Source organism: Sarcophilus harrisii, chromosome 5 (genome assembly GCF_902635505.1).
Source record: "Sarcophilus harrisii chromosome 5, mSarHar1.11, whole genome shotgun sequence".
NCBI classification, from domain to species: Eukaryota; Metazoa; Chordata; class Mammalia; order Dasyuromorphia; family Dasyuridae; genus Sarcophilus; species Sarcophilus harrisii.
The window spans coordinates 29,720,889-29,733,785 of NC_045430.1; the positions used below are offsets into that span (position 1 = coordinate 29,720,889).

At 40.6% G+C, this 12,897-nt stretch overlaps 1 protein-coding gene across 1 annotated transcript in view; it reads left to right on the forward strand.

Annotated features, from left to right (window-relative positions):
- The window catches only part of LTA4H (leukotriene A4 hydrolase), a 37,043-nt gene that overhangs the window by 13,712 nt on the left and 10,434 nt on the right, over positions 1 to 12,897 (forward strand). Inside the window, exons 5-13 of the mRNA XM_031940960.1 lie at positions 758 to 862; positions 5,206 to 5,258; positions 7,473 to 7,545; positions 7,901 to 8,041; positions 8,759 to 8,782; positions 9,553 to 9,623; positions 10,485 to 10,596; positions 11,582 to 11,726; positions 12,595 to 12,698. Of these exons, the coding sequence (XP_031796820.1) occupies positions 758 to 862; positions 5,206 to 5,258; positions 7,473 to 7,545; positions 7,901 to 8,041; positions 8,759 to 8,782; positions 9,553 to 9,623; positions 10,485 to 10,596; positions 11,582 to 11,726; positions 12,595 to 12,698 (828 nt within the window). The remainder of the gene's footprint in view (positions 1 to 757; positions 863 to 5,205; positions 5,259 to 7,472; positions 7,546 to 7,900; positions 8,042 to 8,758; positions 8,783 to 9,552; positions 9,624 to 10,484; positions 10,597 to 11,581; positions 11,727 to 12,594; positions 12,699 to 12,897) is intronic.

Here is a 12,897-nt window from a genome sequence, read left to right on the forward strand (position 1 = left end):
AGGCCAGTTCTTCTGGAGCTCTCCCAGAATCAGGAATCAAACCAGCTTAGGCAAATAAATGGGATCTTGTGTGGATCCTCCTGGATTTCTGATAACTCCAGGATCTTAACACAAGCAATTTAGTGGAGAATGCATAGCACCAAAGGTCTGGAGACCACCATTCCTGACCCTTTAGGATCTTTCTGGTTCTCAGTGTTTCATTTAAATAAGAGAGCTGGTGTTTTACATAATTGAAGATTGACTCTGGACTATTCTCTGCTCTTAGTTTTAAACCAGATGGTGGCCCATGATCTCCAGCTAAGAGATCCTGAAGGCTCATCACTTGGTTGGGCATGGAGTAAACCTTTAAGGCTAAAACCTAAATTCTGGTGTTTGTAGGAAACTCTGAGAATTATGGTGCTATAATGCCTCTGGAGAAAGCTGCATTCAGAATATGTCTATGACAGCTTGCTGTCTTTTTCATATGTGGCCAGAAACAATGTCTCAGTTATTTGCAGGCCATTAAATACTTCTGATGTCCAGAATTTCAATTTTGGGTTAACAGGGAATACGGAAGCCTGGCACAGGGACGGTCTGGTTCTTTGTCAGAGCTCAGGCTGGGTTTAGAGGTTCGTGTCCACATGGGTACAGATTTCAGATGATGAGTGGCTAAAGAACAAAGGAAGCAGGGAAAGGGAAACTCTTTAATATATGTATGTTAAGTAATTGTGGGTTGCGTTTCATTGTTAATGGGGAGCTCATATTTCTTTTTGATTAGGTGTCAGTTCCCAATGAGCTGGTGGCTCTTATGAGTGCTGTCCGTGATGGAGAAGCCCCTGATCCTGCAGACTCCAGTAGGAAAATCTATAAATTCATACAAAAAGTAAGATCATAGTCCAGACTGTATATTTGCAAGGACAGAAATGTCCATCCATACTGTAATATAAATAGGCGGTCTTAAAAGTCTTGGTGCGGTTTTAAGCTTTCGTAATTTCAGACTGCACTAAGACCTTTGTGGGGCAGTGTTTGTGCACACACGCACACATACATATTTTTCTTTCTGTTTCTTTCTGTAAAATCATAATTGTTTTTAGTGCAACATTCTAATCTAAAATAAGAATGTTTTCCATTCCCATTTTCTTTTGAAATTTTTTTTTGCTATTTTTAATCTTCAGAAACAAAGGCTTAGATTACCAAGATAAAGGTGGTGGTTGTGGATATCATGTTGCAATTATCTGATAAGTCAGCTCTTCAGTGCTCATTGAGGAAATGAGGAAATGTTGAATCAGTGAAATTAATTCTTCCTTTAAGAGATTTAAGCAAAGGCAATAGGGACTTCTTTTTGTCATTTTTACAATAAATGTATTTGAATGTGAATTTGTAGATCACTAAGTTTATCATAGGGTACACTAATATAAAATATATTTTACCTTTAGTAGAGTACTTAGATTATGTGCTTCAACAATGGAATATTTTTTCATATAAAAGAAGAGAAATGTTGGAAAATTCTCATCTGTGATTATGTATTCAAATTAGAGATCTCTTCCTGTTTCCTTCTGCCCATCTTCTCTCTTACTCTTCCCTGCCAACTGTCACTTTGCTAATCTCAGCTGGCCTGGATTCCAGCCTCAGCTTGCCTGCTAACTTGCTGGGAGAGCTCGGGAAGTTCTTAAGGGATGACCCGAAGACCTCTGCTATTTTTTTTAGGCCTCTGCTTCCTCATCTCCAAAATGAAGGGACTGGACTAAGTGATCTTGGGCATTGATTTGGGAGGAAGTTTCATTTTCAACTGTGAAATTCTAATTCTAGTATTTCAGAGTAAGTGGGATGGTGAGGGGAATGTGATCTCTGCTTAGAGAGAAAATAGCCATTAAGTGAGAAATTAAAATTGAGGTTCTCTCTATAGAAATATCTGTTCACGTTGTATTATAGACAGTGTTTTAAAAAGTCTTGGCATGGTTTTAAGGTTTCATAATTTCAAAGTGTACCAATGCTTTTGGGACGTGTGTGTGTGTGTGTGTGTGTGTGTGTGTGAGAGAGAGAGAGAGAGAGAGAGAGAGAGAATTTGTTTTAATAATGCAGACAAATGTAAACAGAACTAAAGCAAAGTATATACCCTAATGACAGTTAAGTAAAATGATACAAAAAAAGAATGAGGATTGATTAAGCACTTACTATGTTCTTACTCTTGTTAAACTATGAGGATCCAAAGCATTTCCTGCTTTTAAAGAGCTTGCATTTTAAAGGGGAAGGTGATGAATGAATAAATGAAAAGGTATTTATTAAAAATATTGTGTACCCAGGCACTATGCTAACTGGTGCCTGCCCTCAAGGCCCTTTTTTTTTTTTTTTTTTTTTTTTTTAAAGGGGAAGACAATTGCATAAAGTTGGAAAGGTGATGGGGAGCTGGATGGAAAGCTAGTGGGCAGGCCTATTGTTCGGAAGGGCACAGGAGTTGATCTGGTGACAGAACCATGTCACAGAGAAGGTTCCTCAAAAGCCCAGGGCACATCACAATCAGCATAAGCCTTCCAAAACTTTGGTCATTTATTTGTTCAGAGCAAGTAAGGCTTTATACCCTCACCTTTCCAAGGTAGCAGCACCAATACTGTCTGACCTATTTGGCTGGAGATTTGTTGCTGTTTTGTGTTGTCTTGAATTACTTAGAAGCAGTGTGGTATAATGTCTGCTCCAGGGAAACCTGTATTCAAGCTTTGTCACAGCCTGGCTTTGTGACCTTAGACTTCGGTGTACCAGATGGCTCTCTCAAACTATAAAGTAATGAGACATATGGGTGGTACAATGGATAGAGCACTCAACTGGGAGGCAGGAAGACCTGAATTAAAATCCATTCAGACACTTAGTAGGACAATTCATTATCCAGATTAACTGTGAACTAGCTGAATCTTATTGATCAAATAATATTCAGCTAGTTACCCAGTTAATCTGGATAATGAAATCTTCAAGAGGTCAAATTATTTGAATTCTCACTCCATATTTCCATTAGAAACCAATCACTATATTTTATATAAATATAACTTCACAGAGAAAAAATTAAAAGCCATGTACCCACTTTAGTATATTCCTTATTTGCACTAATAAAAATTGTATTGTAATCTATATAAAATACTGAAGGCATTATTAGCTTAATTTTTTTTAATTTTAGAGAATTTTAGATGTGCATTGGGAGAAAGAATCTCCTCATCCAGGAGTACCAGTGCAATCCCAGATCTGGCTCTAGTCCCTTTACCTTTGCTTTTTCCATTGTCATTGGTCTGTGTTTTGTTCTTCTCTCAACATCACTTGCTAACTCTTACCTCCTTTCTTTGAAGTCTTTGTATTTGTTGTGACTTATAGCCCATTAGAACTGTGATCTCATCAGTGGGTGCATTCCCTTCACACATGCAGATTGCAACTCATCCTTTCCTGCTCACACTGGGAGGCTATTGTTCATCTCATCCTACAGCTCAAATGCAGGAGGCCCGCTAGCAGCGCGCATTCCAAGACCTTTTGTCATTGAACGGATACCAGTTAATATTCTTATATGGCATTCCATTTATTATGTGCCAAGACAAGTCTTGGGAATGCTGGGAGAGAGAAAAGCATAAGCCTGTTTATGAACATATCAAAGTTAATATTTGTATTTATAATAATCTCTTCTTTTTAGCTATGGTTCTGGGCTATAAATTTTCTTAAATAGAAAATTCTCCTGCTACTTCTGCTTGGATCAGGAAAGGGCTCCCAGAATCTCAGCTTTGGAAGGTACCTCGGAAGCCATCCAGCCCAGACCCTCCCTGAAGCATACATCTCTATAACATATACTTCCGAAAAGAAAACTTCCTTAGGGCAGCCAGGTAGTACAGTGGCCAGAGATGCTTCCTAGCTGTGTGACCCTGGACAAATGTTTCACCCTGTTTGCCTCAGTTTCCTCATCTGTAAAATGAGCTAGAGAAGGACATAGCAGACCCCTCCAGGATCTTTGACAAGAAAACCCCAAAGGGGGTCCTGAAAAGTGGGACATGACTGAAAACAACTGAACAGTCACCTCCTCTCACACTTCTAATGATGGCAATTTCTTTACCTGCAGGTTGGTTGGGGGAGAGGGGGATTGTTTTTCAGATTGCTCCCATTGTTAGGAGGGTCTTTCTTGTATTGGACCAAAGGACTGGATTGCTGCCATAACCCCAGCGAATCCCTTATGTGGATTCAGCTCTGCGCAGAGTGTGTTAGGAAGGACATTGTCAAACTAGAGCATTTCTGGGGGAAGGGGGACAGTACTGGAGATGGGAAAAGGATATCTGTCCAGAGGAGGAAAGACTTCAGGGGGCCTGATAGCTGCCATCTTGGAAGAATCAGCCAAATGGGGTGAAAGACCTAGAGCAGTTTTTTAAACAGTGGTTGAAAACTTCACTTTACAACTGGGTGTAAGGCAGAAAGTTGCTATTCGTGAGAGCTGTCCCAAGTAAAAGGGGCTTCTTCAGGAGTCTGAAGATTCCCCATCCCTCGAGGTCTTCCCATGGAGTCTTGATGGGCTCCTAATCCTTCCTTTAGGCTGGGCTTAGCCTCCAGGACCTCACTGGTGTTTGTCAGATCTGAAGTTCTACATTTCATGTTGAAGAGCCAAGCATATTTTAAAAAATAATACCAGGAGTCCTTTTTTAGAACCCTTTAAATCAAGAATTGATTATCCATGGTATCAATCTGCCCATCATGCCTCAAGCTAACATAAAAGAAGTTTTGTAAAACCAGAAGTGCTTTAACAGGAAGTGGGTCTATCACTTCAAGAATTCTGGAAATATTTGTGTTCCTATGCTAATTAGTAATAAAGTAACAAGAGACAAAGGGAAAATATACCTTTGTAGATAACATTCTAATAAGACAGAGGGAAAATATATAATAGCCTTTTGTTTTTAAGAGATGTTTAAAGTGTGTTGTTACCACTAATGACATGAATTGCAAAATAATGCCCAGACAAGTCCATGAAGAAAAGCAGAACCATTCCTGGGAGGGGGAAGGAGAGAAGTCATTTTGAAATGGTTTGCACCCAGAGCTAGAGCAAGTTGGTCCCTCAAAAGGTGAATTTCTTCTGACAGACAGGTCAAAGACCATACTATGTGTTCCCCTAGAAAGGGGAATTTATTTATTTCATTTTAGGACATCCATTGTCTTGCTCATTGGTAATTTTTGGACTATAATGCAAGTGTTTGTCTTTTTGCTTCCCTCTAGGTCCCGATACCATGCTATCTGATTGCTCTTGTTGTTGGGGCCTTAGAAAGCAGGTGAATATTTTTGTATTTAGCTTGAAGTCAATGGGAAGATTAGACTTGGGGTAACAAGATGAATTAGCCCCATGAACTTTTCATGGGTTTTAATAATCAGCAACTGATTCATTTCTTTCTTAAGATATACACTACCCTTTGGGAAGACCTCTTCTCCTATTTAATAGTATTTTGTTGTTTCCATTTACATGTATAGAGAGTTTTCAGCATTCACTTTTCTGAGATTCTGGGTTCTTTGGGAAAGATCTTAAAAATCATCTTGAATATGAAATATAGATTTGGATGCACCACACATTGCAGTCTATCGTCCTACCTCTGGGACATTCTTTATTTGCATGAATAGCTACTTCACCCCCACTTCCACAATTTTCTCAGTATCTCATTTTTAAGAATAAATTCTTATTTATATTATTGTTTTCTACATCACCAGGATTTTCCCCAGTATCCTTCTGTCCCACATTTCAGAGAGCCATCTTATATAACAAATATTTTTTAAAGAAATGTTAAGAAAAGAAAAAACAAAACAGATCTGTCCATTAAAAAAGTCCGAGACCCATGCCTCTTCTGCCAAAGAGTAGATAGAGATATCTCCTCTGATCTCTTCTTTGAGATATAGTCTCATTTGTGAATCTTTCCAAGCCAATAATGCCAGTAACAAACCCATCCCTTTATATTAAGAGGTGCTGGAGGAGAGATTGGGAGCGTGTACAGACTTAATAAAGCCAAAAAAGATTATTTTTGTTTTGTTCTTACCATGAATACTCTAATCCATTTTAATAAGGAAGATGCTTCATAATTTATTTACCATTCAAGGAGAGACCCTGCTATCAATAATCCAAGTGGTTGGCCCCATTTGCCCCTTCATGTCTCAGTGGGATGGTTTCCTAGAGGTGTGGGAAAGAATTCATTTTCCTGAATTCTATTCCTATGTATTAGTTGGCAGAGTCTAGGGAAGCATAGGGATGGATTTTTCTGAATTATGCTTTTAAATGCATAAAAATAAAATACATAGGATTACAAAAGAAGTCAATTATAATGAAATATATTGAGGTGGGGTTTTTTTAAGTTCACAAACCCCAGGTTAAGAAGCTTGCTTTTAATATTCATAGCAGTTTTCTTCTCAGGGCAAAAAAACTCTGGAAATTGAGAGGATGACTATCAATTGGGGAATGACTTAGTAAACTGTGATGTGATTGTAATGGAATATGATTGTTGTATGGGAAATGATAAACAGGATGCTCTCAGAAAAAAAAAAATAGCCCTGGAAGTCCTCCATGAACTCAAGCAAAGTAAAATGTACTGTATACAAAGTAATAGCAATGTTCTGGAATGACCAGCTATAAATGACTTTGCTATTCTTAGTTAGTACAATAATCCACAACTGTTCTGAATTTATGATGAAAAATCCTATCCATACCCAGAGGTGAAACTGATTGCGTTTAAATACCAATTGAAGCATTCTCCTTCCTCCCCACCCTGCTCCTCTCAACTTAATTTTTCTTGAAGATTTTTATTTTTATTAGGCTGGGATCTATGTTTTCTTTCTCAACTTGACTCTTATGGAAATGTTTTGCATTACTTCACGGGTGGTTTCTTAATTGTGGGTGGGGATGAGGGAGAGAACCTAGAACTCAAAAATATTAAAAACCAATGTAAAAAAATTTGTTTTGAATGTAACTGGGGGAAAATATTAAATAAATCAAATCAAAAAAAAAAAAAAGAGAGAGAGAGAAGAAGAAGAAACTTACTTCTAGAGGCAGCTAGGTGGCTCAGTGGATAGAACATCTGCCTTGGAGTCAGGAGGACCTGACTTCAAATCTGGCCTCAGATACTTGTTAGCTCTGTGACTCTGGGCAAATCATTTAACTTATTTCCTCCACATATGAAAAAGAAGCAGCAGCAACTTCCTATTAGCTAGTTGCCTGCCTGGAATGGGAGGAGGAAGAGTGTGCCCCAACTGCTCTGGAATCCTTACTCAGCTTACATATTCCCAGGAAGGCATTTGCTGTCTCATCCTTCTTCTGAGCCAGCTTCTGCCTCCTTTAGAACAGTGTACCAGTGGCCATATGTAAAATATCAGCTTTGTGTGGAGAACCCACCTCTTCATTGTTTTCCCAGGCAATCCTACTTCCCCATTGTAGGATGGGCAGTATTTGATTCAATATCAGAAAATGTGCTTGAATTTTAAAAATTTATTAAAGTATGATTTTACAGGAAGATTGGCCCAAGAACATTGGTGTGGTCTGAGAAAGAACAGGTGGAAAAGTCTGCTCTGGAATTTTCTGAGGTTGGTGATTGAGTTCTTACTTTTGACTGTTGTGATTAATTTTTAATTATTTTCATGGTCGATGGGATTATGTAAACATATTTTATTTTCTTAAATAAAATTTTATTATCATCTTTTGTTTTTATATCATTGATATTTCCCTCCTCCCAGAGACATCTTATAGCAAGGAATAAAAAAGGGAGGCAGGATTCAGCAAAAATAAACCAACATGTTGAAAAAAATCTGACATTATATACAGTGTCCCATACTCATAGTCCCTCAGCTCTGTAAAGAAGTTGAGGGAAAGGAATATAGCTGTTAAGTATAATATTAAACAGGAGCCTTTGCAGAAAGCAATCTGAATTATTTTTTCCAGACTGAACGGATGTTGAAAATTGCTGAAGATCTGGGAGGACCTTATGTTTGGGGACAGTATGACTTGTTGGTCTTACCACCTTCCTTTCCGTATGGTGGCATGGAGAATCCTTGCCTTACTTTTGTGACTCCCACTCTCTTGGTAAGTACTAATACTGTGCAATTTGAAGCTATTAAATCGTTCTCAAAAATGTGCCAAAATGGGAAGAACCTTGGAGTCATAGAAACAAATATTCTCACTTATTTATCCAATTTTTGTTAACATATTCAATATGGATTATCACAGCTATTTATTACTGTTGTATTTTTTTTTTTAATTAAAACCCTCTATATTTAGAAGAGGAAATATTCAAAAGATTTTGGATTTTACTGGAAGAGTTAGTTTACAATAATATTCATCTCCCTTATTTGGGTATCTTCCAGACAGTGGAACCACACTGATCATATGTGGCTGATGATCATGCTAATAATGTGTCAGCTACACACAGTAGAACCAGGATTAGACCATTTACCTGGCTTTGTTGAACAAGTTCATTTGTTTATTTTCAGTACTTCTTATTGGAGAGGAGAGAAAGAAGAAAGGGAAAATAACCAATACAAGAAAAGCCCCGAAAGAAGGGGCTTTATACCAATGTTAGAGCCCACCCATAATAAGGAATATGGAGTCCAGAGCTCAGTGCTCTGCTTTACATCCCCTTTTTTCTTTCTTCAAGTATCTCCTTTATCACATGAAGGTCCCAGTCACAGAATTTCCATGGTTCTTAATTCCCCAACATGAGATAGAAATACAACTTATCTTTAGATCCCTTTGGGGATTTAATTTTTAGCCTGAAGGTAACTTTCTCTTTTTGTGTTTCAGGCAGGCGACAAGTCACTCTCGAATGTAAGTCAAGGTTTCTTTTACTGTGTTCTCAGTGTAAAAAACTGTTAAACGGCCAAACTGTGCTCCTTCATCAGGTTATAATAGTAGAGTAACATTAAAAAAGATGATTAGCAGTGTGGAGTTCAGAATACAATTGACTCTCTGCTTTAGTTTTTCTTACCTCTGATTTATGAGTTGAATTTACTAGTCAGAAAATAGGGTCAGAGTGTTTCAGAATGGAGAGCATTGAATGGAGAAAGTCTCCCTGATGTAGGTCCCATTTTGGGCAAATCACTCAGCATGTCTGGGCCTGTATTATTTCTGGGGTTGGATTAGGTGGTGTCCCAGGTCCCATTCATCTCTAAAATTTCATGTTCTTGCAGTCAAAATGAGAGGAAAAAATGGAAATTTTTCTGAAGGTCTAATGAGGCTATAGTCTGAACCCAGGGCTAGAATTGGACAGAATCACAACAGAATCAAGGGACATATTTGTGGAATCTGCCTCTCCCCTCAACTCTAATATAAGTAGATTTTAACTAAGAGAGAGCATCGTTAACATTTTTTAAAAAATAATTCCTTCCTCCTCTGAATGTCTTTGATTGTTTTTATATGTTTAAACTGTTCTCTTTCTACTTTCTTTTTGGTCAAATAATATTCTGGGTTTTTTTTAATTGACTTAATATATTTAATGAGGCTTTGAATATATTAGCTAGAGGCTGAGCTTCAGAAAATTTGGAGGAAGAGAAGAGAGTTCCCCTTGCAAGGTCTGACAGCTTCTCCCCTTCCCTCAGGTGATTGCCCACGAGATCTCTCACAGCTGGACAGGAAATCTGGTGACGAACAAAACTTGGGATCACTTTTGGTAGGATTTTCTTACTGGCCCTTATCTCCCTTGGTTTGTGCACCTGTTGTTGTGGACGTCTCGTATTCCCCGTTAGATCACAAGTTCTCTGTTGGACGTGGTGCCCGGCCCAGAGAAGGTGCCTGACTGGTCATGGGTTTGTTCCCAGGGTCGCCTGTCTTGGGTGTGGGCTGAGATGGGGTCCAGATGGTAGCTGGGGTCAAGTGGTACCCAGTGCTCTCAGATGGATCTGGCCAGGGGCTGGGCCCAGGCTGGGCCACCTGGCCCGCTGCCTGAAGCAGAGTCACTTTCACCAGAAGCCCTCTCCTATCCCAGGCCGGCCTCCACTTGACTGCAGAGCAATCTTCCTGGAGCGCAGGCCAGACCATCTCCTCTGCTCATTAAACATCAGGGGCCCTGTTCTCACCGGGATCAAATAGAAAATGCCGCTGGATTCCTACCCTCCATCACCGGGCCCCTTCCTGGCTGTCCAGTCTCCTTCATCCAGCAGCCCTGGCCTCCCAGACCCCCCCTCAGGACCCCCTCTCCAGAGGCCGGGCATCGGCACTGCTGGCGGGCACTCCTCCTCCTCCCCAGCCCCTGGCCTTCGTGGCTTCCTCCAAGAAGCCTCTCTCAGTCCTCCTGAACTGCAGCATCTGGCTTCTAAACTACTGCAGTTTGTCCTCTCTGTATCTTGTGTCTGTCTGTCTGTGCACATCCCTATTAGAGTAAGGTTCTTTCATCTGTCTTTGCAGAGTGCCTGGCACACAGGAGACACTTTATAAGTGCTTGTTGATTTTGAATCAAAAAATATAAAGAAATTTGTTTCAATGGAATGTTTTCTTGCCTCTGCTGTTGAAAATTGATCTTTTTCTTTTTTAGGTTAAATGAAGGACATACCGTGTACCTGGAGCGCCATATTTGTGGTCGCTTATTTGGTGAAAAGTTCAGGCATTTCCACGCTTTGGGAGGATGGGGAGAATTAAAGAACTCGGTAAGATGATTGTCCTTCAGAGCTCTTCTTCAAAGATCTGACCACACTTTGGCGAGACCCAGCAGCTAATTCTAGCCTTTGTGTAGAACTGGAAGGTCAGTGTTGTGAGAGACAAAGGATGTCTGCTGGGTCTAATCAGTGTCACTTGGTGCACGAGATTGAGAGTGATGGTGTGAGGTGGTGCCTTATGGACCCACCTGGGAGTAGCAGTCAGCCGGCGGGAGCACTGGCCCCCGGGGCTCAGCTCCTGCTGAGTTGGGTCATCCCACCATATCACTTCACCTTCTCTGCCTCAGTTTCCTCATCTGTAAAATAGGCTAATCACAGCACCTTCTTCACAGGGTGGAGGTGAGGATCAGGTGAGATAACGTCTGTTTAAAAGGTCTACTTTTGGTTCCTTATTTAATTTTCCTACGAAACAAATGAATTTGGATGCTCACTTAACCTCTGCCCTCCAAAAATAAAAAAAAAATGTGACTCATTTGTAGATGCAATAACAGTAAACTCCCCACCTTTGAGGAAGTATGTTGGTTCCCTCAGCACTCACTCACTTAGAGTACCGTGGGTGTAATAGCAGCCAGCATTTATGCAGGGCCTTCAGGTAGGCAAAGGCCTCTACAAATACCATCTCACTTTCTTCTCACAATGTAACCCTGGGAGGGAGATGCTGCTTTCATCCCCATTTACAGAGAATAATGGTGGTGGCAGCTAACATTTATAAGCGCTTACTCTGTCAGGCACCGTGCCAGGCGCGATACAGTAACTCATCTGATCCTCACAGGGACCCTGAAAGATAGCTCTTACTTGTCCCCATTTTATGGTTGTGGAAACTGAGGCAGACAGAGGCCTACACAGCTTGTAAGAGTCCAAGGAGGGGTTTGAACTCAGGACTTACTCCAAGCCTAACGTGCTGTTACCCTGCCCTCACCCTTCTGTTCTCTGGCTGTCTTGCTGGATCATATTTACTGGATTTTGTTTGTTTTAGATCAAGACTTTTGGAGACACCCACGCCTTCACCAAGCTAGTGGTGAGCCTGAAGGACGTGGACCCTGACGAGGTGTATTCCTCTGTCCCCTACGAGAAGGGCTTTGCTCTGCTCTTTTATCTCGAACAGCTTCTGGGAGGACCAGGTAATGCTGGACATTGTCTTCACTTTTCTCCTGAAGCATTTCTCTGAGAGCAGCTCTGCCCCATCCATTGTTTTCACAATTGCACGGTGGCTCTAAGATAACCTGTTCTCTTGGAACAGCATGGCCCTTGGACATTTACAAAGCAGAATGTAACGTCTCCTATTATTATATCTCTTTTCTTCATATGGAAGTTTATTGTTATATATTTTGGACCCTCCCTGACATTCTGCTGGGTACATGACAATGGTTTTTGTTTATTTTTCCTTTTTTCTTTCTTTTTTCAATTTTTTTCTTGTTTTTCTATTTCAGTTTTAAATAAATATTTAAAAAAATTTTTTTTAAGTATTTACAAAGCAGTCAGGCACTTTTTCTATAACACAGCCATAGTCACCTGGGCCACTGAGAGGGTTAGTGATTTCTCTGGATTCCCCCCCAGCTAGTCTGTCAAATGGGACTTGAACCCTGATCTTCTGTCTCAAAAGCTGGTTCACTGTGTTCTACTACTTCTGTTACTGCCCCATTTTGCAGATGGGGAAATTGAGTTTCATAGAGATTAAGTGCTTTTTCCAAAGTCACACCGTTAGTAAGTGCCAGCAGTGGCATCGAACACAGAGGTGGCTCCTGACTCCATGGCCTGTACTGCCCCACCCTCCCGGGGTGCTGTGAGAATTCAGTGAGTCTCCCAAGTCTTTGGGGCTGATGAATCCTCCCTGTTCAAATTCCTCTCCCACTGTTCCTGTATGGGCCCTTTCCTGCAGGCCTCCACGCCCATGCCGGCTCACAGCCTTTGCCTCTGTCCACACTCCCCCCCCCTCTCTCCTACGTGGCCACACCCTACCCCGCTTTTCCTTTTGTCTTTTTCTCCTAGAGGTTTTTCTGGCCTTCTTAAAAGCGTATATTAAGGAATTTTCCTACAAGAGCATAACCACCGATGACTGGAAAGCCTTCCTCTATGCCCACTTCAAAGACAAGGTGAGGGGGACACGGCGTGCTCTTGTTCCTGCTGCACATTCTGTGGAGGCTCTTTTGAGTCACTTTGTACCTGGGAGGTGTGGGCTAGAGGCATTTCAAGGATGAACTCACTAAATGCCCTCCTTATTTTTGGATTTTTAAAGTACATGCTCAAAACAATGTCAATGATTTTATAGAATTTTCCTCTGAGACTCAATGT